The sequence below is a fragment of the Gasterosteus aculeatus genome, chromosome 21, assembly GCF_964276395.1.
Source record: "Gasterosteus aculeatus chromosome 21, fGasAcu3.hap1.1, whole genome shotgun sequence".
Lineage (NCBI taxonomy): Eukaryota > Metazoa > Chordata > Actinopteri > Perciformes > Gasterosteidae > Gasterosteus > Gasterosteus aculeatus.
Window position 1 is genome coordinate 5817989 of NC_135708.1, and position 27262 is coordinate 5845250.

The 27262-nt window shown below is 46.1% G+C and overlaps 2 protein-coding genes and 1 long non-coding RNA gene across 51 annotated transcripts in view; 2 read left to right on the forward strand and 1 right to left on the reverse strand.

Moving 5' to 3' along the window:
• The window catches only part of LOC120812009 (uncharacterized), a 519303-nt gene that overhangs the window by 52802 nt on the left and 439239 nt on the right, over positions 1–27262 (reverse strand). The gene's annotated exons all lie outside the window — the stretch shown is intronic.
• On the forward strand, positions 5864–9826 carry LOC120814942 (uncharacterized). The gene is made up of 4 exons (XR_013454483.1): positions 5864–6400; positions 8476–8526; positions 9012–9156; positions 9717–9826. It is a non-coding gene; the product is annotated as an uncharacterized LOC120814942 (long non-coding RNA).
• Positions 10525–17517, forward strand: LOC120812008 (dual specificity calcium/calmodulin-dependent 3',5'-cyclic nucleotide phosphodiesterase 1C). Its single transcript, XM_040167790.2, has 10 exons — positions 10525–11210; positions 13029–13095; positions 13577–13693; positions 13855–13995; positions 14981–15081; positions 15257–15385; positions 15796–15897; positions 16040–16160; positions 16826–16907; positions 17217–17517. The coding sequence occupies exons 1-10, from the start codon at positions 11134–11136 to the stop codon at positions 17339–17341; spliced, it is 1062 nt and encodes a 353-aa protein (XP_040023724.2). The 5' UTR covers positions 10525–11133; the 3' UTR covers positions 17342–17517.

Below are 27262 nucleotides of genomic sequence, written 5' to 3' on the forward strand. Positions count from 1 at the left end.
AATGTAGCTCCAGTATGCTTAAGTCACAAACTAAGTAGCATTAGAGGGCTCTAACTTTTGAACAATTAGATGATGGAACCAATGGTTTACCAAGCTTAAACCATTTGTTCATTTTGTTTAACAAAATTATGTTTTTCCTCTGCCGAAGCTGGGTTATCAGGCCATGAAGGCCACAGAGAGCCTGACATGAACCGAGCACACAGTAAAGAAGCAGAGAGACCATCCTGGATCCACCTCACACACTGCAAGAAGGGGAGCCAAGCATTTGCAGGGGGTACTGCCACTGATCACCATCAGGTTGCGGACACCTGGCCCTCGAGGCGTGGCTGGACGAACCAGGGGATGTGAGCACAATAGGGTCATTTAGCTGGAACCAGTGAAGAACCCGGTTAGAGGGACAAAAGCGCACGAAGGGATTTAGGGGTGTCCCAGCAGGAGGTCGGAGGTGGCTCCGCACTGCAGAAATTGGCAAACAATGGCGCCACCTAGATGGAACCCATTCAGACAATGTACTCAGCGGACCAAATGAATTTAACCAACTGCGTCACGGGTCAAAGAGGTCACTAACTTCACCAGCCGGTAGCTTTAATCCATCCATTTTAAATTGATACCATCAAGAACCAGACGAATACAAGGCCAGACATCCAATATCTGCAGAGTTTGAGTCAATGTTCTTCTGGTGAGTAACGATAAACAAAAATGTTGACTGGATAAACTACATCTATTATAACGATTCATCAACCAGAGCGATAGATGGGTTGCACGGGCAGCTACACAAAGCTGGTCTAATGGTGAGGCAAAATCGAATGACACTTTACATGTTAGTGGCAGAAAAAGGGGAGAGTCTGTAAAATGTTTGGATCAACGTGCAGTACTTTCATCCCCAACAACACTGTCCCAGACGGGTCAGTGACCAAGAGGCTAAAGGGGCTCACTTCACTCTCTGAGGAATCAGCAGAAAACGCTGGAATCCAGAACCCGTTCAGTAAAATGCTGGAAAATTGGTTTGGCAAGTGGAAAGATTTGGCAATCTCAATGTTTACTTCCATCTTTCTGGCGATCGCTCTCTTCGGAGTTGGCGGCTGTTTTCCTATTCCCTGTGTGAGAGGGTTGCTAAGGAAGTGGATAGATGCTGCATTGAGTTACCCTAATGGACCAAATTAAGAACAATATTTGATGACTTGGATTCTTTCGATGAGGGAAAAAAAACAAGATCCCCCCCTGCCTCCTGCCACAGGTGCTGTAACCTCAGGCTGGGGGGGCCTCTACGGTGCAAAGCACCTGAGCCTGAAGACAACCATTTTTTTTCCTCCTCTCCTTTTACCTTCTTTTTGGGGTTTTATTTGGGATTGATTTGCCTTTTGTCGCCTTTTTTCTAACATGAGCGACATGTCGCTCAAAGGGGGGAAGAGCTGCCGTGCTAATACAAATAATACACTTTTTTTTTAAAACTTTGATTGACTTTGATGATTTACAAAAAAATAATAATAATAATGAAATATGTTAACCCGTTGATAAATAATAAAAAGAACAATCATTTTAGAATCACAGTTTAATCCTTTATGAACTTTTGATGATCTGTTAAACAAATCTTTCTTTTCTTTGTGTTTAATCATTTGATACCGTTAACTAGCATAGCATAACATATTTTTTCCTTTTTCTTTCAATTAGTTATACTTTGTATAATGTTGTGTTGAAAAATGAAGAAACGCCGGACGGACAGAGGTCATCGCTGATCAAAAGGTTAAATCAAATGTATTTAATAAAGGAGATGGCGTTGTGGTAAAAAGAACATCTCAGCTGAGGAGCCGCTGGTCTCAGCAGCCAACAGGCCCCAGGTCAGTCCTTTGACCATCCCTAGTGCCCGTCTGTCGCCTCCACCAGCGAACTCCAGAACAATGGTTCCTACAGGTATTTATAACAATGCTTAAAGGTGTGAAAGTCAGTGTCCACACCTCTGGGAGTGGTCTTCTGGTGAGTTCAATGTAACTGGGATTTTGAATGACCCTTAGTCAATATCAGTTGTTGTTCAAGTATTACATGCATGCATTCCAGTTGATTACATTACATCAAATACAATCATAACTGCATTGGTATTATTCTATTACAGCTGCAGAATTACAGTAGTTTTACAATATTGTCATTACTTTATTGATTACACAGATTCAGAATCATGGCTGTATTCTGGTGTACTCTATATGCATTTTTATTAATTTTATGAACCGGATTGTCAATTTGTTTCTAATATCCTACAATAAACAGGAGGGAAATGTTGGAAAAACTGCAAATAATGTGTGTCATGAGATCAATAAGGCTGGACTACACAAGGTGTTTGCTACCCTCAGCTGGCAGTCTGAGATCAGGGGCGCCGGCCTCGGGACGGACGTTCTGTCCCGTGAGGGTAAACAGTCCTCTGTACGTGCGTAACCATCCCTGTGTTATGATGCCGTACCTGCAGTATAAATGTTTAACTAACTTTATCCTCTCGTTTTATACGAACCCATAGCCTTATTATACTAACCCATTGCGTCAGCATTTCATTGTATTACGTGTGCACTGCTGTCTTGTTGTCTATTGTCACACTGTCTGCTGTCACGCACCAACCGCCGAGACAAATTCCTTGTATGTTTGACATATTTTGGCATTAAATGTTTCCTGATCCTGATTCCTATATTGCATCAAACAGCGCACAGATGAATGAGTATCTGTGTACATGGATGACTGTAAATGTGTCTGCGTGTAGTCAACCACTGTTGTTAACACACGATGACGTTTCATATTCATTCTTCTAATGTTACTCTGCTATATTATAGATATTGTTGCGTCACAGACGGATTTCTATCGTACAAACGTTCTATTGCGTTTTACTGTTAAAATGTGCGCACTTCCGGTTTAGCGGCTGCGCTTCGGTTTTGTTTTAAAAGGAACAAACAAAAAGGGATTTAGAGAAAAACACACGCTGTGTATCACGGGACATACTCACAGGATGTGAAACTTTAAGACGTTAAAGTGAAGCTCTGGTGACTTTCTACGCGTCTCCCTCACGTCTTCTTCTTCTTCTTCCGGTTTGTTCTGGCGGGTCGCAACCAGCGTCACGTGACCAGGTGCATCGCGCCACCTGCTGTACCGGAGTGTGCAGGTTCAGGGTTTATTGCTCAGCCTGCCGCTGTTACCTGGATCCTACGACCTGGTCCCGTCTCTTCTATGAGACGCATCAGGGGTCTAAAGCAGTCGGGCCCACCCTGCTCCACTGACACGACTCCCTCCACACTCCACTTCCGTCCCCGGTGGACAATTTGAGCCTCCAATCGGTTTCTTCCGTTATTGTATTTTGACCCTTCGTAACGACGCGCTCCACATCTTCAGTTTCGTTGCCATTACGAACAGAGTTGAGTTCAGACCTGTGTGACTGAGTCGTGATATGATGACCTCCTCTCTCCGCGTACAGCAGGGATCCAACATCTCTTCCAGCATCCATAAACATGTCATTAATCATGATATTATAGTAATATTACAATTACGTTTGTCCTCTGAATAATAAACGTGTCTGTCCTCATCCCTTCATAATGAGAGTCTCTGTCCTCTCCACCAGACCTCCTTGTAGAAACATCTCGTTTTAGCAGCTCCGTTCACCGGAATATGGAGGAGAAACCCACAGAAACGGAAGCGAAAAGACTCCGAAGGCTCGTGTTGCTGTAAACGTCTTCCGGATGTAAGTTAGTTCAACGTGAGAGCCGATAAACCGCTACGGTCTCCTGATGAGACAACATGTCCAAAGGGCTCAGAGTGTGATTGTTATCAGACACGTTGGTTCTTCAGGTGATTTCGTGTTGCCGAATAACAGATGAGCTCCGCGTGGTTCACAAAGGCTCTTCTACTTGATGTTAGTGGTGATGTTTGGGCCGGTTAGGCAGCAGCGTTTGTTTAATTCAACCCTTTCTGAACAGAGTTCTGCAGCACACGTCACCATCAGGCTGAGCGCTTACAAGCAGCTGCTTGGTTTGCCCACGTGGGGGCGCTGTGGCCCACAGAGTCACCGGTTAGTTCTGTGACGTCACATAAGTGCGTTTTAAGTGTTTAAAAGACACGCGTCAGAGTCACTAGAACACAACACACTGAACTAAACCAGAGACGTGTGTGGGACAACGTCCTGTAAGAGGACAACGAGGGAACTCGTGTTGATGTCCAGCAAGGGGACGTTGTCCCTCCAGATGTTAGTCCATCGTGTCCAGAGGCGCTGACGTTCTCAGTGAACTACAAGCAGGAAGTGAACTAATCCCACATGTGCTGCTGCTCGATGACTGAACCCGTTGTTGTGAACAAGAAGAGGCTCTTTAGTCACCAAAGAACAACAGTTACTTCATTATCGTGGCTCCACTGACCTGTGATTGACAGGTGACATCACGTCACTACCTGAGTTAAGACAATGACGTCACTACAAGGCTCACCGCTACTTGAGCTTATCTGCATGGCCTCAGCGCGCTGCATCGTGCCGCCTTCATTCACGTGTCATTCAACATGATTGACAGCTGTATGAACAGCAGCTGAGGGGCGTGGAGACGTTCCTGCAGCAGGAAGAACGGAGAGAACTCAGAGCACCAGTAAAGGTCTTCAGGGAGCCCCGGTGGTGGAGCTCAGTGGTTCCATTACCGCCTCGGTCCAGGGGAAGCTTCAGGAGAACGGCTGGTCATGGACGGGTAATAAGCAGCAACAGAAACATACGAGAAGACTGTCCACAGCTGCATCATGAGGGACCTCTGTCCTCGTGTCCCCTGTTGACTGGACGACACGTGGAAGCAGCTGAAGGTCCTGATCTCCACGCTGCTCGTATTAACCTCCCAACGTGGGGCCCTTTCTCAACGATAGGACGCAGAGGACGGACTTGCGTTCTGGGGAGAACAGACTCGGGGGTCCTGACTCACGGGGACAACAGAGGACGCTCATTTCATGGGACAGCAGCTGCCTCGATGACGTCAGCTGCTCTGAAACATTTGAATACGCTTCTTGACTGTCGGGTGTTTAACTATCACGCTTTTGTTTGCTTCTCATTTCAAATAGAAACGCTGTGTGTGACGGAGCAGCAGAGGAAACTAATTCACAGTAAATATAAATATCAGACATGAAAGTGTCTCAATGGAGCAGATCAGAGTTGTTAGAGAAGAAAAGCAGCTGCTGAACTTTACTGGACTATAATACTGGATGTTGGACGGAAGAAAGACATAAAGAGTTACAAAGGTAAACCTTTAATTCGGGGCTGTTGTATTATAATAGTGATTAATGAGTTGGGTAGTGATTCATATTGTATTGATCAATGAGGCTGTAGGGGAACTCTTACGTTGTCAAACGTTGGAATAAATAGAAACCGTTTCAAACATGTGAGCAAGCAGCTGACACACATGAAAGATCCTACAGAGCACAATTCAATCCTTCTTCTTTGGAAAATGTTATATTTATTCATGTTATTTATCAGAGTCCTTCAGGACGTCCTGCTGCCCGGCCTCATGTCCTTTACTTAAAACGTGTTAGTTTTAATGCACAATGAGACAACAAACCTGCACACTGTGGATACAGACAAGACGTGATGTTCAATTTAAACCCTGTGACCTCAAACACACCAGATGTTACCAGTGAACACTGGAAGCATCTGTTAGGGGTCTCTGAGGACCCCCAGTGGGAGAGGAGGCCCAACGGGCCCCCAAATAATCCCTGGAGGACAAAGTCCATCTGTGCAGTGACAGACACGGCGAGGCGTCCATGTTGACCCTTCAGGTGACAGCGCTGTCACCTGATCTGCTGACAGACTTCACACTGGAAACATGTCAATGCGTCCATGTAGAGATCAACACGTCTTTATTTAAACAAGTCAATCAAAGAGCATTAATCACACTTATTAAACACCACGTCCTCTTGTCCCTCCTCACTCAGTCCCACTCCAGACTTCTTCCTCCATCTTGCAGCCTCCTCCTGCGGTTGAGCTGGTCATTGACATGCGGCTTCTCTCTGGTCACGTTGTTGAGAACAACATGAGAAGTGAGCATCGTTTCTTTACCGAACCATTTGCATTTAGCAGAAGTGCTTCTGCTGTTGACGGATCGGCGTGTGGACTGTTTGTATGAGCTGCTGTCTCACTCTTTGACATGTGACTCAGTTCCTGATCAACAAGAGAGCTGTGAAAGGTGTGGAGAAGATGCGTCACCAACGACACGTCATCAACTGGATGCTGCATTTCACAACCGCATGGTTTCACTTTCAATGTCACCGTAATCAACACATTAAGGAGCCGCTTCCGTTTCTAGAGGATTCAAAGACAATCCCTTTTCCCAAGAGTCTTTCATCGGCGTGTGGGAGTCAAACCCCCGACAGTGAAACACACATAGAGGATCACTTCACTTCTACAGCTGTGAGTTCCCTTTCCATGAAGAACTGTGCCTGTAAACGCACTGTATTTATTCCCTTTCTTTCTTTTGCTGGCAAAGCAATTGTTGGTTCACATTTTCATGAACTTCATTACAGTTTGATCACAACTTAAATCCCCTACGGAGCCGAGGCTGCCTGAGGAATCAGGAATATATATAATAACTTTGTCTGCTTCCTACTTTAAAGTATTCTGTCTTCATGTCCACTCAAAGCACCTTCAGCAAGGGCTGTCCCCCGCATGCGTGTCCTTTGTCTAGTGTCCTTAAAACGCCACAGAGACACAGTTGTGTGTCTGTTTGTAAGGATGTCAGAATATCTCAACATTGGACACCGTGCACACGTTTGACACTGTAATAAAACACTGTGAGCAAGTGCACAAGGAGGTTGTGTGGGAGGAGCAGACTGTCCCATGTCCCAGGGGACAAAGAGACACATCTGCTGCTAAGCTGTCAGAGGAAAACAAGGGAGGCGGAGTGAGAGCGCTGCTGCACCATCACAGCGGCCTCGAGGGGCGAAGAGCAAAGAGGAAAAGGGCGGCGTTTACCCTGAACACCCGTCCACAGCAGCACAGAGAGAACGGCCCCCCCTCACCCACTGAGGGACACCGTGCACATCAGGAGCCGCAACGATGTCCAAAAAACAGGCGTTTAAAAAGGGCGGCAGTGCTACTTTCTGCATGGACGGCTTCAGCTTCACCATTGGTGAGATGCTCTGTGTTTCAGTGTGTGTGTGTTACTCAGCTTCATTGTGTTCTATTTGTAGCCGTTTACCTGCTTCATCTTCCTCCGTCTGGATGTAGCGTGTCCTTCAAGACAAACACACAAAGTGAAACTATGTTTTTGTAATGACGGCTTTAAAGCAACATTTAGTGACTTCAATGAAACGTCTCACTGTCTCTTGACTGTAGAACACGAGACATAATCTACATGTCCTCAAGGAGACACGTCCTGGCTCGACTGCTTTCTGTCCCAACATGTTTTACTGGGTTACAGCCACATGCCTCTGAAACAGCTAATAGGATGTTTAGATCAGACAGTTTGATTGTCAACGTGTCACTGGCAGTGATTGACAGCTGTGTTGGAGACTCCAGGCTCTGATTGGTGGCTTTCCTTTGGGCGCAGTGAAACGTGCCAAAGGCCATTAGGAGCACTAAGCGCAGGCCGAGCATCCTGATCAGCATCACTTTTGCCTTGTTGACAAGTCGTCTTTTCCTCCTGCAACCAGCTGACAGCAGCTCCAAGAGGAAACGCTTCCCCACTTTGTGTCACGCTCCTTATTTGTCCCCGATGGCACGGCCGCAGTAGGAACTGCTCCAGGAGACATCGGGATGGACTGAAGTCCACAGCTGGCCTCATAACAGCCGACGTAGCCAGGCCCACTGTGAAGAGGGCGTAGTTACTGTCTGATGGAGTCTATGTGATGAGTACAGAGAACAGCACACAGCATTGTGTTTACAGGCTGCTGTCTCCATGGCAACCAGGAGACTGGGAGGTGACGTCATGTCGACTGGTGTGTTGTCAGTTGTTGGGCAACGGAGCTCAGGGAGTCATTGTCACTAATGAAGTGGCTGCTTCTTGATGTCCTCCTTCACTTCCTGATTCCAGCTGCACCCCCATGACGCACACACACACACACACACACACACACACACACACACTCTGATCCTCTGACCAGTGGCTCTGGGTTGGAAAGGTCAGGTGTTATGTTTCCTTTTACTGATTGTATTCTTATTCTTATCACTTGGTTGGAAACACGTTTCACACACAAGCAAGTTTACTTCCACGAGCGGCTGAACAACACAAACAAAACGTGGGGCTGCAGGTTGGCGTCTGTGACTAAACACAGGTTGGGTAGAAGTATCCTGGGAACGAATGAGGTCACTAAAGTGGACGTGACTTTAGAGACAAATGTCCCCACACTGTACCAGGTGGACCAGGAGAGTAAGCACAGTGTGTGTCCCCAGCACCGCGCTGTCATTGGACAATAGAAGTCATGCTTATTGGACCCAAATGACCAGTAAGAATGTCAAATGACAGAAATTCTCCTTCTTTTGTCCAGTTGCCAACGAGGCGGCGCCGAGCTCCCGCTTTCCACTGGCCCACTTGGCACGTGAGTTCATCCAACTTGTGTTTCAAACAGTGACCTCTGTAATGCAGGTACCATGTGACGGGGGCTTCTGTCCACACGTGAGGGGCACATGTACATGTGACCCGCCATGAATACGTCCCCTGCAGAAGGGGACACTGAGTCCAAACAGTCGCACAACTGGAGGCAACAACAAGTCGGCCAATGGCTCGTCAGAAAACTCGACTTATTCTATTCAAACTTCATTCTTTAACTATCCCCACTTTCTTTTTGCAGCATCAGGATTTGCTCCTCTGATGTGTGTGTTTTCCAGCAGTGGGTCTAAGCCTCCTTTGTAGTTGACACATCTTTTTTCTTCAACTGTGTTCACTCCTCCGTGTCCATTCAAACACGTCCTCGTCTCTCCGTGTTACGGCCGACTGCGTCAATGACTTTTGTCCTTGATCGATTAAAACATTGACGTTGCACACGTGGAAATGCTAGCAGGCGCTTTTGTGTCCATCGTTCAGGCTCACTGTCCCAGAATGCACTGCGCACTGCCGTCCCAGTGGCTGTTGGCATCACTGAATACAAAGGAGTTCAGAATGAAGAGATCCTGAAGGATGAGCTGCCGGTCCTTGGTGCCCCGGACACCATGGAGAAGACTGCCAGCAGGTCACACACACACACACACACACACACACACTCACACACACACACACACACACACACACACACACAGCGGCCTTTGCTTCATGTAAATGTATCATTCACATGCCAAATGAAGCTGTGATGAAGGGAAATGTGGAAGAGGAGCTTTGCTTGCTGCCTTTGCTAAACAGATGGTGTCCTTTACTTTAAGTTTTACTCGCCACACATAGAACAGGCTTTACACTTCCTTTCATGGCGTTCTAGCCAATTGTTTAGAATGTGCTTTGAGACGGGACTTCAACCCACAATCTACGTCCACTGAGTGAGACAGAACCCAGTTAGAAAAGAGCGCTGCAGCTTTCTTTGCACTGACATTAACTGTAAAACTGCTGATTTGACTTTGACATTACCAACTGCACTGCCATGTAATATGGGCGCACATATTATACAGCCCAGATTGTGCTAATCACTCCCAAACCATCTGTGGGAGATATATTCTATCTATAGATTGTACAGCTCCCCAATCCAGCGTTTGGGACGGTCTGAATGGAGGGCAGATGCTGCTGGGCCTCTATGTGTTGCAGGTTGCGCTGTCTTGTGAAGCAGCTGGAAAGGGGGGAGGCATCTGTGGTGGAGCTGAAGAGAAACCTGGACTACGCCGCCTCAGTCCTTGAATCTCTGTACATTGAGGAAGCCAGGCAAGAGATTTCACTTCTGCTTTTCTCAAATTATCCATGAACATGAAGAAAAGGGGATTTTAAAAAATGATTTTCTTGAATTCTTTCACGATCGGCAGCTAAATAGACCTTTGAGCAGAGGTGGAGGAGCACGTAGAGAAATGGCCAAACGCAAACGTTTGTCCTAAAAAACAAACCTGTGGAGCAGAGGAGTCCACAAAAGGTACAACAATCCAAAAAATCCAAGGGGAAACATTGAAGTGGAAAATCAGAAAGCAGGGTGAGGTTAAGGTTAACACATCATCCCCATGCACGCAGGACTTTATGGACACAAAGGGTTTCTTCCCGTCGGCAGTCGGCTCATCAACAGAGCCTGGGTCCCCTAGCGTTTTAATGGCACATGGTACTGGGCCATTCCAGTAGCACGGTGGCTTCCTCACTCATTTATAAATCACAACGGGATCATTTACACACAAGCTACATTGTCTTAAGCATTTTGAAGCTAAAGTAAAGCACTCTAAATATCTTAAGACTATATTAACTGCAATACCCCGTAAATTGGTGAAAGGCAATTAAATATTCTATGGTAGTAAGTAAGATTGTCCATGGATGATAAATAAATGATAATTACAATATACATTATCATTCATTCATATTATTTTACTATTAGTAAACTACTATTAGTATTTAAATGATTCCATTAAGTCTATGTGTATGTTTTAGTAATATATTTAATTTAATGAGTAACTCGTGGCTCAATACGGTTTCCAAGTTTCTAACCCAGAATTGTTTAAATTCTTGCTGCACAATGTTGCGAGCCTTATTCCTTATAGGACAGTGGGACCCTGCACATGAATACAGAAGATCAGCAGGCAGTTACTAGTTAGTTACACAAAAGATGGCTGACCTGAAGGTAAACCAGTAGTCAACTCTTGTCTTGTGGAAGTTGTAACAAAATGACGGCAGGACGTTTCAGTTAAATGTGAATGTGTCTGAACGCCGGTAAATACGCGTCACATCAGCCATGTGGTCAACGTGTGACACAATCGGTTGGGAAAATCTGACAAGCCGTGTTCTACACAATAATTGAATTGTGTGCTCATCGAGTAGTGAATAAGACAATCCTTCAATTTGTTGATGAAGATCATCAATCAGCAGCTTTGGCGAGAAGGTGTGATCTTTTTTATGGCTTTTAGTCTGATGCGTGTCTCCTTGCAGGCGGCTGGTGGATCCAGAGGACCAGCTGGGTGACATCCGGTCGGACTCGGTGCCGTCAGAGGTTCGGGACTGGCTGGCTTCCACTTTTACCCGGCAGACGGTTGTGATGCTGCGCCGTAACGAGGACAAGCCACGCTTCCGTAGCATCGTTCATGCAGTGCAGGCCGGCATCTTTGTGGAGAGGTTTGGCTTGTTTGGTGTATTTGATGCAACAGTCATCTGGAATATTAGGCCCTTCATAGTTGTTTAATCATGATGTGTGATGTTTGTTTCAAGGTTTTCCCATTTAACATGAATAAAATAACACAGATAACATAAAGGGTTCATTGGTACTAATAATAATAAAACTCTGCATTATCCTCGTAGCTGAATAGGGTCCAAACATGGTGGACTCCACTGGGTGATTGTTTGCTGTTGATGGTCAAAGCCAGCAGGGATACGTGTTACTTGTACGTGGTGCAACTAAGCCAATCAAATGTCGTCTTAGCCAGCTCAAACTGACCCGCTGACTGAAATCATGCTAGCTGATCCAGCTTAATGTCATCAACTGGAACCAGACGTCAGTCATCAGGATAATTGTGTGTCCGCGTCCTACTTCAAAAGGGGGAAGAGTCGATCAAATCGACTCAAAGGAAGAGGCTCTTTTTTCTCCGCTGACGAGCAGGAGGGGATTATGAACGCACCATATAGAACTAGGCGTTTGAATATGTGTGTGTGAATCAGCATGTATGTGTGTATTCCCTCTATTCTCATCATGAGTCCACCTTAATCATATTCTATAAAGATGATATGCTCCGTAATGAATAGTGATAGGAACGCCTTTTCAATAAGTGATGAAACACCGAATGACTCAATTACCTGCAGTTCCATAAAAGCCCTCTTTGATTGCATTTACTGGGACATCGGCAGGGAATGTAATGAACCATCCAGAAGTTTCTCAAGCACCAAATAAACCTAAGGAACAGCGCGGCGTGCAGCGGCTTTCCCCATGTTCTCCGCATCCCAACAATGTACACAAATGCACCGTTGAGACACATCGTCCTGCCTGGAATGCAAGGACTCGATTGGTCGATTGGTATCACGTGGGACGACTTAACTCTGGACATAATGGCGAGGGACACTTGTTAGGATTTTATCAGCTACTGTCCATACTGCTTATCGGTCAGGTTCCTTATTGATACTATATGAATTATTTAGTCACAAATAGAAGATAAAAAAAATCCACATTGCTTAATTTATTCCCTGTTGCTGGTAGCGTGAAGGGACTTGATGTGGGACCAGGAACGGTAGAGGGGGGGTTGGACGTGCTGGGTCATAGCTGCAGCCTCAGCCCAAAAACTCTCCATCACCAAAGCCATTATCTTAAGTTCCTCTCTAAGTTTTTTTGTCTTATACAGAGAACTCTTCCCTTGAACTCAGCCGTCCACCTTTTAAAGCATGTCCACAAAAATAATAAGAAAACTGTATCCAGTTCAGCAAGAAAGGGACAAGTTGTGAGACGCTGTAAGGACACAGAGTCAAGGACATAATGCTCAAACATAGATATTCAGATTATAATAAAAGCCCCAGTGGGCGATATTCCACTGGAGTCAGTGGAAGTGGTGGTGGATGGTTAGAAGTCTTGTGAGTTTACAATCAGCCAATTAAACGTTAAACATTGAACCGCCCAAAACCGATGCTCAAAAGGAACTTAAAGCATCATCATTTTAGGCTTCCTCTAACACACTAAGGAAGCATCGGTATTTGACCAGTAATAAGCAAGAATATGTGCACTGTGTATTTTAAAGCTCAGCCAATGTGGTATCCAGCTTCTTGCTGTACAGAAATAGGATTGTGACATGAAATAAACAATCACCCAGAAACTCAGAAGACTGAAAATGTGACCAAGTTATTGTGACAAGACCCACTGCTTACGTATAATCTATTGCTAATGTAAAGTCTGCAGAGACGAGACAGTGACACTGTGTTATGGAATGTGTCTGTGTTATATCTCTGTGACAGGATGTACAGACGGACCTCGAACATCGTCGGTCTTAGTTATCCACAAGATGTCATCACTGTTCTTAAGGTATTCATTTGTGTTTGTTTAAAGTAGAAAGGTTATGATCAGGGAAGGGAAATGAAGTTGGTCCAGGTACAAAACCTTGTGGGACTCCGTGACCACCGTGGTCATCAAGGATTCACCGTTTACAAACACAAACTGGGATCAATCTGATAAATACAACATAAACCAGCTGAATGTAGTTCCATTTGTGTGGAGAATTGCTATATTTCTTAGCAGTAACATATAAACTGATCTCAACACACAAATCCATAGATTTTGCAGGTGCAGGATAACAAAAGAAGTTCCCACACACACTGCTAGAATTCCATAACAAGTTCCCAGTTGTTAAATTCTATATCAGTACAAAATCCTCAAGACTAAATTGTAACTGGTGTTTTTATGTTTTCTTATTGATTGTACCTTAACAAAGGAATCCTAGAAATGAACAGTTGAACCGTTATGTGGACATTCACGTGCTAATAAAGCTTCTGTTTGTCTTTTCTAGAATGTGGACGTGTGGTCTTTTGATGTGTTTGCACTGAACGATGCTAGTGGGGACCACGCTCTGAAATTTGTCTTCTATGAGCTATTCACCAGATATGACTTGATCAACCGTTTCAAGGTATGTTCATTTTGACAAGACGCTGTGTATCTAACGAGCACAATGTCAGTGACAACAGAACTAAGTATTGATGGGAACGTACTGGGTTCAACAGAACAACTTCTCTGTATTGCTTCTACAATTCTGCAAAGCAACTGGTTGTTCCTTGTCTTCTGTTGAAGGTCCCTGTTTGTGTCCTCATATCCTTCGTGGACTCGTTGCAAGTGGGCTACAGCAAACACAAGAATCCCTATCACAACCTGACGCATGCGGCTGATGTCACACAGACCATTCATTACCTGCTCCTCAAGACCGGCATGGTGGTACGTTCAGGGTTGGGTAAAAGCACAATGCAATACGCTTTTCAAAAGTGCCTGCAGACTTCCTCAGTGGATCTTACAAGTCATTCATCACAGCTTTCCTACCTCAAAATCCAATCGCGACGGGATGAATGATGACTGACAGGTAGATAATAATGATGCAATAGCAAAGTTAGTTTTGTCTCTGACTGTAAATGGATGAAAGGCTGCATGACAAACTGGAGCTTTAAGTGACTTTGCTGACTTTTATTGATGTAGGTTGTTACAGCAAAGAAAGAACAACCTAAAACCTAAATGAGACTCCTTCTCAGGTAACCAAGGCCGCAATAAACAGAGGCCCACGGGGCCTTTTTCAAGCCCCTCTCCCAAGCACAAGCACCACCCAACTTAATTTGCGTTGAAATAATGCATCAACAATCCCTCATGGCGGCTGTCTAGGGACTATAGCAGCACCACATGTACAATGCAGACATTGTGTTATTAAAAGGTACAAGCCCCGCCTCCACATACCTGTGGGTCACTACGGGGGTCAGAAAGCTGCATGGGGGCAAGGCCGGGGCTGGATGGGACTCGCCGTCAGTCTACATGTGCTTTGTGGACGGAGAAGGCTTTTGACTCTCCAGTTGGTGACTTTCATGGACAGGATATCTAGGCGCACCCGGGGGTGGAGGACCTCGGGTCGGGGGTCTCCATCTCCTCTCTGCTGTTGCTGATGTGATGTTGTCCTGTTGGCCTCCTCGCACAGTGACCTCCAGCACTCAGTGAGGCACTTTGCACCAGATCCTCTCGGTGAAGAGCTCTATTTGCTTTCATTTGAGTTGAGGTTCTACTGGAAAACAACCGAGGTGGTTCAGGCACACTGACAACTGGCAAAGAGACTCTGTTTCACTTCCAGCAGGAGAACCGCACAACGTTAAGCAGGACGGTTTTTTAATCTTCATCTCCCGATTGACACGTTCCTCCTCGTCTGTCCGCCTCTCTCCTTCAGCACTGGCTCAGTGAGTTGGAGATCTTTGCCATCATTTTTGCAGCTGCCATTCATGACTACGAGCACACAGGGACCACCAATAACTTCCATATTCAGACAAGGTAATTCCCACGTAGCATCGTTTGTAGCATAAAGGTGGAGCATAAAGAGATATCTAACAGGTGACCTAATAAAAAGCCTACTATGAATGATAGCAGCTTTACCTCATACATTGTTGGCATTATCACGATGACAGAGAGGGAGATCATTCCTGAAGTACCCGTGTCGCATTTGCAGGTCAGACACCGCCATGTTGTACAATGACCGAGCTGTTCTGGAGAACTACCACGTCAGTGCTGCATATCGCCTTCTACAGCACAGTGATGACATGAACATTCTGTCTAATCTCTCCAAAGACGAGTGGAGGTAAGAGAAGAGCGCTGCAGCTGAAGGGACGTCCTTTTTACCGCTGTTTCCATTCAATGACTTCAAATAATAATTCACTGTACAATACAACCCCCAGATTACAGTGCAAATCATTGCTTCTAAATACTGCCTTCTACTGGTGCTTAGAGGGAGCTACAGCTGATGATAACAGGAAGTAACACATCACCTTATTTTACAGTCAAGCAGAATCAAATGACTCTCATTTTAGGGACAAGTTGAGTAGTTTGGGGCAGAGTTGCATCGATCTGGCACTGCATTGCTGCAGAAATATAGAAGTGACAGCAACAGGATGAAAGCATCTCAGTCTCCTCTGATTAAACTTTCCCCAAGCTTCATCTCAGATTCATTCTGTAGGGAGCATGAATGTTTTACTGCCTGCCCTCTTTCAGAGAGCTTCGAGCTCTGGTGGTGGAGATGGTGTTGGCCACAGACATGTCCTGCCACTTCCAGCAGATCAACGGGATGAAAAGCCACCTGCAGCAACATGAGGCGTGAGTGTTTCACGTCTGGGTCCGTCCCGCCTCATGCTGCCAGTCACTCCAGTCCTTCACAATGCTGAAACTATCAAACCATGATTGTTTCTGCTTTACAACCCTTCACGCGCCGCGTCCACTAACTGCACTGGACTTGCAGGCCCGACAAAGCAAAGGCCTTGTCCCTGCTACTGCACACTGCTGACATCAGCCACCCTGCCAAACGCTGGGACCTCCATCATCGCTGGACCACATCCCTTCTGGAGGAGTTCTTTAAACAGGTGACCACTTTGAATCAATGAGCGGCCTTTTCATTTATGCAGTACTCCACATGGCTCTGCACTAGTAACGAATAAGAAGAAGACAAAGTTCGGACCTAGTTTGTTTTCAGAGGTAAAATAAGCAGACGAGTACTCTGGGTGTAACATAAGACAAACCAGCTCTACCGCTCGCAGCTCACCACCTGCTAACAATAGTTGATTGTATACATTCATTAGAATAAGGTTTAGTCTTTGTACATGTGAATTAGTAATGAGGTAATAGAAGATGGTCAGCACCTTCTGGTGGACTTGTCCTCCAGTAGCAGGCAGTCAGTGGTTGTTCATGTGAGACAATGACTTAGGAGGAAGGCGTGTAGGGAGGGGAGGAGATGAAGGATGATTTTACATGTAGTCTGAAGTGCTGAAGCAGCCATGTGGGTCCAGATAAGATCATTGGTCACACTGAGACAATCTTAAGTACAAAAGGAAGAGATACTAACTAATAACACTGCGGAGGTGCTACTGAAGTAACATGTACTACATGTAAAGGAAAATCCACATTCTATGTACAAATGACACACTAGTGTAAGAAAGGAATGAGAAATGAGCAAACAGATGGTGACATGTTGTGTTGGTGAGCCTTGATGGCAGCACCTTGTAACGCTGCTTTGTCTACTCGTTTTTAGGGGGATAAAGAAGCGGAGTTGGGTCTACCGTTCTCTCCTCTCTGTGACCGCAAATCCACCATGGTGGCACAGTCTCAGATTGGTAAGATAGAATAAGAATCATTTACACCACAAAGCTGCTTGTTTGTTTATCTGCTATCTAATGAACAGTCTGGTCCAGTGTACCTCTGTTATGGAAACCGTTGTCCCAGTATGTCGATTCATTTGGGAGAAAAGTTCAAATGTTTATACGCTGGACCAACATTCGTATCTAGTTGTTGTGCGTGTGGAAGTAGCATGAAAACTAAGTGATTATTTAGTTACTATCAAATAGTAAAAACATGTCAACACAAATTAGAATCAACAAGGTGAAGTGAATCTGTTAAGTGGTCGTGTCTTCCGTATCCGGCAGGATTCATTGACTTCATCGTGGAACCAACATTTACAGTGCTGACAGAAATGATGGAGAAAATTGTGACTCCGCTTGTTGAGGAGGCATCGCGATCTGGAACGGCTGCCTTCAGACGCTGGAGGTGACAAACAGAAGATTACAAACACTTATTTTAGATGATCCTGTGGTGTAGATCAGCCGTCCCCAACCTGCTCCCGTCTTCCCCTCACGGACCATCGGCTGACGTCCTCATCTCATCAGATCGCTATTACCAAGACAGGAAGTCACAGATAGAAACTAAAACAGACCTTCAAAAGGCCCAGTTTCAATTGTTTCCATGTGTCTATTCTGGGCCACCGTAGGAACATGACCACCCCTCCCTAGATAGTTTTAACACTATTAAAAACCATTATATAGTAAGAATCTATTCAATTTCCATCATCAGATCCCCAATACGCTACACACTGTTTATTTAAGGAAACTAGTACTTCAATACACTATAACCTGAAGCATGAACAGCACGGCTGCATTATCATCTAAACACGCTAGGAAACAATATTTACATCCGTTTACATGTCAACACGTTGATGCTTTTACTTTGAAGGGTGATGTTGACGGTGTTGCTTTGTCCAATAAGAGGCACCAGCTTTCTACCTCAACACGTCTGACAGGATGTGTGTTTGTGTGCACGTGTCTACACTGTCCACAGTGACCACAGTGTCAGTGGCAGTGATGGAAAGAGGTCCAGTGTGAAGAGTACAGGCTCAGAGGGCAGCTGCTCTCTGACCACGGTGGACTTCAAGGGCTTCAAGGTCACATGGAACAAGGAGATTCACCACAACAGGGAGACGTGGAAGGCCCAGGCAACCAAAGGTGCCCATACTTACCACCTGGTATCATCACTCTCTACAGGGCTCCTTCCAGTCCGGGGGGCCACATTATCAAACACACATCTGAGAAGCAGCTAAGCGTATTAGCTGTGAGAAGACATTGTAGCACTGCTTACTTTATCATGCCCTTATTTAATACATGCATGTCCATGGACTAATTACCTTATGACAAATACAGGTACAGTCTGGGTTTTACTTCCTTCTGATAATCATATGAATCAGCCTGTGAGCAGCAGCAGCTTCATCCTAACGTCTTCTGAGTGCTGCAGTGATGTCAAATGAAGCAACATCATAGAGAATATTGCTTTTGTTAATGCGTGTTTGTGTTCTGGAAGACCTGGAGGAAAAGGTCCAGAAGGAGGCAGGGGAGAGTGGCCGGCAAGAGAAGGACACAGCAGAGGAGACACAGCCAAAGAGACACAATTCAGGACAGGAGATGAAGACAGATGTGGAGGGTCAGGTGGTGTTGGAGAGCAGGGTGCAGCAGGAGGTACAAACGCCCAAAGAGGAGGAAGGAGGAAATAATCCAGGTAGACCTTCAGCATCAGGCCCAAAGAACACAGAGGCAAAGCCTGAGGAGCACACTGAGAAGCAGCCGTGCCACAATGGTAAGCATCCCCACAGTATAAAAGCACTACGTGTCCTTAGTAGTACTGTTCTCAGGTACACTAAAACTTACTAAATTAGTAAAAATTCAATAAGAAATACTGTAAAAAGGTATCAAAAACGCCTAAAATACTAATTTGTAGTTCAATATTCAACATTTACACACAAACTTGGTTAATACAAGTGTAACAATCTTATTGTTTATTGTTTCACCCTCGTATATCAATCAAAAGTTAAAAAGCAATGGCACCTGTTGGCATCTGGCAGGTTCCTGTTTATCAGCAGGTAGAAACATTAAATTATTCAAATTAATAGTATTTAACAAATAATAACGGGGCACCATCCTGGGATCAGGGGCCAATAACCAGACTATAAATGAATTGTCTCACTGTTGGTGTTCACCCAATGTGTCGTCAATAGTCAAAGTTCTGTTTGAAGGTTTGAATTCGAGGACCAGATCATTATCAGAAATTTTAATAGTAAAAAGATGCTCTTCCTTTGCGTTTATTTGCCGTTATACTGTTAAAAAATCCTGGTTTTGGTGATCGATCCTTCTGACGTAGGACGTGCACGCGCGATTATCCTGATGACTGACATCTGGTTCAAACTACCGAGACTGTTTGAGCGCCGATCAGCCTTTGAGGAACCGAGATGCAAAAAATGACCTATTTTTGTTTGGTTCGGCACCATTCTCAACTCCGTTGTGCGTAAAGGAACCTCAGCTACCAAACAAGGCTCTTACCTCTCTACTACGGACACCCCTCGTAAGACACTTTTATTCTTTACCTAAGATCCACAAACCACCGAAATCAGGGCCCGTTCTCCACAGAATGCCTCCAGGCCGCCTGTAGTCTCTGACTGTAATCCAAACCAGACCAGGAGATCCTGAAGCTTTTTCAGGGTTTGGGTTCACGTCCTGTTTTATTTTGTAGTTTTATGCCTCTTGTATCCGTGGGTAACTTCACTTCCTGCCTTGTCCTGTCATCCCCTGTGATTGTCTGATTGTTTCCACCTGTGTCCAATGACCTGCACCTCCCTAGTGTATTTAAGCCACTTGTCGCGTCATTGTTGAATGTCCGGAAGTCCATGTCTGAGTTTCCCTGGTTCCTGTCGCCGTTTTGGCCCCTTTTTTGCTTTTGGAATTTTTGACCATTAATGTCTCTTTGTTTTGTGAAACTCTGCGTTTGAGTCCTGCCTTTTGCCATCCTGACAGAATGACGGATGACCTTTCAAGGACTCAGCAGAGTTTTTTCCCCAGAACCAGTTGTGGGGAACTCGTGGGAGAACGCCTAACCAGCAATGACTTTGACATTAATGGCCATCAGTACCTACAGATTAGTGGAGCAGCCATGGCAAGTAATTTGCCCCAGCCTATGCAGATATTTACATGGCCACTTGGAAAGAATCCATTCTCCCTTTGTGCGCCAAACGTCCCAGTCATTACTACAGCTATTTGGATGAAGTCTGGGTCTGGCCTCACTCAGGAAAGGAGTTTGACTTCTTCCTCCAGACCTTCAATTCACACCACCCGGTCATTAACTTACAGTCGTCACCAACTAATGGGAGTTTTTTGGACTTTTTCACTTCAAGGGCCCCAACTTCTCATTGTCTCCCTTTTAAATTAAAGTGTTTTTTTTTTTTTTAAACCAACAGATTCACACTTATTGCTATATCGCACCGGTAACCATCACCCTCACGACTTCATTCTGAAGTCCCAATTATTGATCATTGATTATCTGCTCACGGGCGCAGGACTGAGGCTCGGCCACACAGATCTTATTCAAGGCCTGAGGAGAGAGGGGCTACCCCCGATCCCTTCTTAGAAAAGTTAGAAAGGAGGTTAATGCAATATCTCCGCCTTTGTGATTGTCTCGGCCCACGGAAGAAACACAAACTGGATGCAGGATGCATTGGTACACCTCTACCAGAACCAGCAGGAACCAGCAGGAACCCATTGATCAAAATCCCAAAGGACATCATGTTGCGACACAAAAACTGGTTTTAACAGATCGGTTGTACCGGTCAGTTGTACCGGTGTTGTGACAGATGGCTGTCACAACACCGGTACAAGTCCTCAACTGCTGGTGTCACACTTCACGAGGCATTCAAAATCTTCAAAAACGTCAGCGGATAGCTTACCTGCTTTCGGTCCACCCACATGGCCTCAATCTGGGGGTCTTCTAAAGACGCTCGGGAACACGTTGAGCCTCTGGGGGCGCAAGTTATCACCCAAAACATGATTACCATGGGAATTGTTAAATTACTATTGATTAGATTGAACAGGATTTGTTCAGTTGCGGCGGATGTCGAGTTGCCCACAAGGATCCTCTTCCGGGTAAATGTTGTGTCCTCAATGAGTCTACAGCATTAAGTATGCAGAACTGGATCGAAAGAGACAAAATGTACAGAATAGAAAAATGAAACGTAATGACAAGAATACAAACTACCAGAATGCATGTGCCCTGCCTTTGCAGTAGAATATAACTTCCATTTCTCCGTCCCATCAGGGCCTCAGCCTGACCGCCCTCTGATGCATTACACCAAGAGACCCAGCTACTCCCGGATGGTCAGGTCAAAGGTCAATGAGATGCGGCCCATTGATGCCAGGGGGAAAGCTAGGAGACTGCAGCGCATCTCTCTGCGTCGCCTGAAATGAGCCCATGGTATAAAGTCCTCACATCACATCGGCGTGATATATTTGACTGGTTTTCCAACGGGTCTCCTTCATTTCAAACACGTATCCTTAACTGTTTCTGCATTACCCACTTTGTTCTGCTGACGTCCCTCTCCTTTTTCCTGGACAACTCCCTTTTGGGGACCTGCTACTCTTAAATGAATTCTCACATAATTTCCTTATGTGTTTTTGGTTTTATTATTTAAATGTACGTTGATGAAATTAACGTATAATACTGTACATATTATTCTGTATATAGTAGGCTTTCCTATTGTTTTTCCTATTCAGTAATATTCTCATTTTGTGTCACTGCTGAATCTTCTCTCCTGATATTGTCAGAAATCATCTTGTCTAAATAACTCATTACAATGTTAACATTGAGTATTTTGTGGTTATATGGTAATCAAATGTTTACATCTGATCTCCATCAGTTTACTGTAAAGATCCTGTAGTTGTACACAATGTGTTAGAAAACAGCTGGCTCTGCTAATTGTATTTAAAAACGTTGATGTGATTTAGTAGAGAGAGAATATAGAATAGAAGATGATAACAAGAACTGTGCCAGTGGGCCTCCAGCAAAGTGCCTGTGACAGAGCCAGTGATGAGGTGGCGTGACAGGAAATCAGCTACGGTCATCAACGGCATCACATGTGGATATCAGGACAGCATGAAGCCTGTAGAGCTAAACACACATATCTACCCACTACAGATGTGGTCAAACGTTTATTCCTACAAGTCAGATTTTTCTCTGATAGAAGTATCTGTTCCAATCACTCTGTCACAAAAACATTCATGAAGTTTGGTTCTTTTAGGACTTAATTATGGGTTAACAGAGAACACGACACAATCTGCTGGGTCAAAAATATACATACAGCAGTGATACTATTTGGTTACATGTCCCTTGGCCATTTTCACTTCAATTAGGCGCTTTTGGTGGCCGTCCACAAGCTTCTCGTTGAATCTTTGACCACTCCTCTGGACAACAGAATTGGTGCTGTTCAGTTAAATGTGATGGCTCTCTGACATGGACTTGTTTCTTCAGCATTGTTCACATCCACCAGCACCAGATCCATTGGCAGCATAATACTACCACCACCGTGCTTGGCGGTAGACATGGGGGGTATTCCAGAAAGGAGGTTCAACAAACTCTGAGTCTATCCCTGAACTCCAAGTTGACTTACTCGGAGTATCCACTTCCAGAACAGCTGATCTGCGTTAGTTCATTCATTTTTTGGTTTCGTCTGACCACAGAACTTTCCTCCAGAAGGTCTCATCTTTGTCGATGTGATCAGCAGCAAACTTCAGTCGAGCCTTAAGTTGCCGCTTTTGGAGCAAGAGCTTCCTTCCTGCACGGCAGCCTCTCAGTCCATGGAGATGCCAAACACGGCTGTGGACATGGACACTGTATTCCAGCAGCTTCTACTTCTTGGCAGATCTGCATTTTGGTGGTTCTCTGTTGACTCTTCCCCCTCCTGACCAATGTTCTCTCAGCAGCAGCTGCTTTGAAATGGCTCAAAGTCACTATCCAGACTTGTTCAAGTCAAGGATTTGCTTTGTCAGATCCATGCTGAGCTTCTTTGACTTTCCCATTGTAGCGTTTGTGGGCGTTTGTATCCAATGAGCTCTATTTAAATGGCCTCAGAGTCACCAGCTGTAGTCACTTATAAGCACTCACAAGAGGTTAAGAGGCCATGAAGCTCATTGCATTGACACAACGTTCTAAGTCACCAAAATTCATCCATCCATCCATCTTCAACCGCTTATCCGGGGTCGGGTCGTGGGGGCAACAGCTCCAGCAGGGGACCCCAAACTTCCCTTTCCCGGGCCACATCTACCAGCTCTGACTGGGGGATCCCAAGGCGTTCCCAGGCCAGTGCAGAGATATAATCTCTCCACCTAGTCCTGGGTCTTCCCCGGGGCCTCTTCCCAGCTGGCCGTGCCTGAAACACCTGCCTGGGGAGGCGCCCAGGGGGCATCCTCACCAGATGCCCAAACCACCTCAACTGGCTCCTTTCGACGCAAAGGAGCAGCGGCTCTACTCCGAGCTCCTCGCGAATGGCTGAGCTTCTCACCCTATCACTAAGGGAGATGCCAGCCACTCTCCTGAGGAAACCCATTTCGGCCGCTTGTACCCGTGACCTAGTTCTTTCGGTCATGACCCATCCTTCATGACCATAGGTGAGGGTAGGAACGAAGATTGACCGGTAGATCGAGAGCTTTGCCTTCCGGCTCAGCTCTCTTTTCGTCACAACGGTGCGGTAAAGCGAGTGCAATACCGCCCCCGCTGCTCCAATTCTCCGGCCAAACTCACACTCCATCTTCCCCTCACTCGTGAACAAGACCCCGAGGTACTTGAACTCCTTCACTTGGGGTAAGGACACATTCCCTACCTGGAGTAGGCAATCCATCGGTTTCCTGCTGAGAACCATGGCCTCAGATTTAGAGGTGCTAATCCTCATCCCGACCGCTTCACACTCGACTGCGAAACGCTCCAGTGAGAGTTGGAGGTCACAGACGGAAGATGCCATCAGGACCACATCATCTGCAAAAAGCAGCGATGAGATCCGCACAGCCCCCCGAACTGTAGACCCTCCTCCCCCCGACTACGCCTCGATATCCTGTCCATGAAGACCACAAACAAGATTGGTGACAAGGCGCAGCCCTGGCGAAGGCCAACCCCCACCGGAAACTCCTTCGACTTACTGCCGAGCACCCGAACACAGCTCTCGCTTTGGGCGTACAAGGATTGGATGGCCCCAAGCAAGGACCCCCTCACCCCGTACTCCCGCAGCACCTCCCACAGTATCTCTCGGGGGACCCGGTCATAAGCCTGCTCCAAGTCCACAAAACACATGTTGACTGGTTGAGCATACTCCCAAGCCCCCTCTATGATCCTGGAAAGAGTGAAGAGCTGGTCCGTTGTTCCACGACCAGGACGAAAACCGCATTGTTCCTCTTCAATCCTTGGTTCGACTATCGGCCGAACCCTCCTTTCCAGCACCTTAGAGTAGACTTTACCTGGGAGGCTGAGTAGTGTGATACCCCTGTAATTGGCACACACTCTCTGGTCCCCCTTTTTGAAGAGTGGTACCACCACCCCGATCTGCCACTCTTTTGGCACTGTCCCAGACTTCCACGCGATGTTGAAGAGGCGTGTCATCCAAGACAACCCCCCAACACCCATTGCTTTTAGCATCTCTGGATGGATCTCATCAATCCCCGGGCCTTTGCCACTGCAGAGTTGTTTGACTACCTCAGTGACTTCCACCAGGCCAATTGACGATGATCCCTCCTCCGCCTCCAGCTCCGCCTCCACCAAAGAGGGCGTAGTAGTTGGGTTCAGGAGTTCCTCAAAGTGTTCCTTCCACCGCCCGATAACCTCCTCAGTCGCGGTCAACAGGGTCCCATCCTTACTGTACACAGCTTGGATGGTTCCCCGTTTCCCCCTCCTGAGGTGCCGGATGGTCTTCCAAAAACACTTTAGTGCCGACCGAAAGTCCTTCTCCATAGTTACCCCGAACTCCTACCATACTCGCTGCTTTGCCTCCATCATGGCAGAGGCTGCTGCCCTTCGAGCCTGTCGGTACACTGCAACTGCCTCTGGAGTCCCACCGGATATCATAACCCGGAAGGCCTCCTTCTTCAGTCGGACGGCTTCCCTGACCACCGGTGTCCACCACGGAGTTCGAGGGTTACCGCCCCTTGATGCACCTAAGACCTTGAGGCCACAACTCACCGCCGCGGCTTCAGCAATGGAGGTTTTGAACATAGACCACTCTGGTTCAATGTCCCCTACCTCCACAGGAATGTGAGAGAAGCTCCGCCGGAGGTGTGAGTTGAAAATCTTTTGGACCGGGGCCTCCTCCAGACGTTCCCAGTTCACCCTCACTACACGCTTGGGTTTACCGGGTCTGTCCCGAGTCTTCCCCCATCCTCTGACCCAGCTCACAACCAGATGGTGATCAGTTGACAGCTCTGCCCCTCTCTTTACCCGAGTGTCCAGAACATGCGGCCTCAGATCAGACGATACGATTACAAAATCGATCATTGATCTTTGGCCTAGGGTGCTCTGTTACCACGTACACTTATGAACATCCTTATGTTCGAACATGGTGTTTGTTATGGACAAGTTATGGTCAGATCAGGGTGGCCATTCCTCCCATTCACGCCTCTCCAGTTATCTCCATTGTCGCCCACGTGCGCATTGAAGTCTCCCAGTAGGACTATGGAGTCCCCTACTGGAGCCCCATGCAGGACTCCATTCAGGGTCTCCAAAAAGGCCGAATACTCTGAGCTGCTGTTTGGTGCATATGCACAGACAACAGTCAGAGTTTTCCCCCCCACCACCCGAAGGCGTATGGAGGCGACCCTTTTGTCCACTGGGGTAAACTCCAATGTAGCAGCACTCAGCCGGGGACTTATGAGTATCCCCACACCCGCCTGGCGCCTCACACCATGGGCCACTCCGGAGTAGAATAGAGTCCACCCCCTATCCAGGAGTGTGGTTCCAGAGCCGAGGCTGTGCGTAGAGGTAAGCCCCACCAGATCCAACTGATAACGCTCCACCTCCCGCACAAGCTCCGGCTCCTTCCCCCCCAGAGAGGTTACGTTCCGCGTCCCCAGAGCCAGCATCTGCCGCCCAGGTCTGTTCCGTCTAGACCCCCCACTGTCACTGCCACCCTTGTAGCAGCGCACCCGACCCCATCGGTTTCCTCCACAGGTGGTGAGCCCATGGGGAGTAGAGTGTTGGGCCGCCGCGTCACTCCTTCGGGCTGTGCCCGGCCGGGCTCCGCGGTAAACCCGGCCACCAGACGCTTGCTGTCGGGCCCTCCATCTGGGCCTGGCTCCAAATGGGGGCCCCGGGCTTCCTCCGGGCCGGGTAACTCCTTCCCTCTTCCGTTTTTTCATGGGGGTCTTGAACTATTCTTAGTCTGGCCCCTCGCCTGAGACCACTTTGCCAAGGGTAACCCTACCAGGAGCACAAGGCTCCCGACAACACAGCTCTCAGGTTCAAAGGGACACACAAACCTCTCCACCACGATAAGGTGACGGTTCCCAGAGAGGTCACCAAAATTATTCATGCTAATTCATGTTGCTGTATGTATATTTTTGACCCAGCAGATTTGATCACTTTTATTTATACATATATTTCTGTCCAACACACACTTTCAATACTCCACTTTGTAAAGAAATGAACTCCACCCTGTTATCAAATGTGTGCTTGTGCTTTGTGTGTTTTTGTTGGTGACTTAAGTGTGATATTTCGTGCAGAATGAAAGCTTCAAGTTGCACCTGAAGTAGCGAGCTCAGTAGTTTGTGTTGTTGTGAGACGGCTCTGCGTGAAGGTTAATAAGGTTAATAAAGCAACTTATTCATTACTCATTTCTTTATTTACTCACTAACGTTTCACTTCCTTCTTCAACATGCTGCACCACCAATGTTTCCTCTGTGCTATTGACACAGCAATAGGGCTGTAGAATAAATACATATATTATGGAGGAAATAGTACAAAAGTCAATAGTACAGCATCTTTAAAAAGGATCAGAGTATTTCATGTCAAAAGAAATAATACAGCGTGTTGAAAGCATCTTTATTTTATGGCATGTTTAAACATTACATTACATTACATTACATGTCATTTAGCTGACGCTTTTATCCAAAGCGACGTACAATAAATAAACATGTAAAGTTGTTTCCAATAAAAGTCATTTATTAACATTAGAGCCAAACAATTCTATTTCTGTTAAAGTAACACATGGAGTAAATGTTGTAAATGACATTATAGTGAATAAAAACACAAGTAACGCACATCCAATATTTCCTTGAGAGGTTTGCTGAACCATTAAAAAGCTTCTTGTTCAAAACAAACTTGATTATGTGAAAATAGATTTGATTTT

Coding starts and splice junctions, on each gene's coding strand:
- LOC120812008 (XM_040167790.2), top strand. CDS start 11,134: ATGCTGCGCCGTAACGAGGACAAGCCACGCTTCCGTAGCATCGTTCAT. Junction 13,694..13,854: donor ACTTGATCAACCGTTTCAAG/GTATGTTCATTT, acceptor CTTCTGTTGAAG/GTCCCTGTTTGTGTCCTCAT. Junction 16,908..17,216: donor GGTGGCACAGTCTCAGATTG/GTAAGATAGAAT, acceptor CGTATCCGGCAG/GATTCATTGACTTCATCGTG.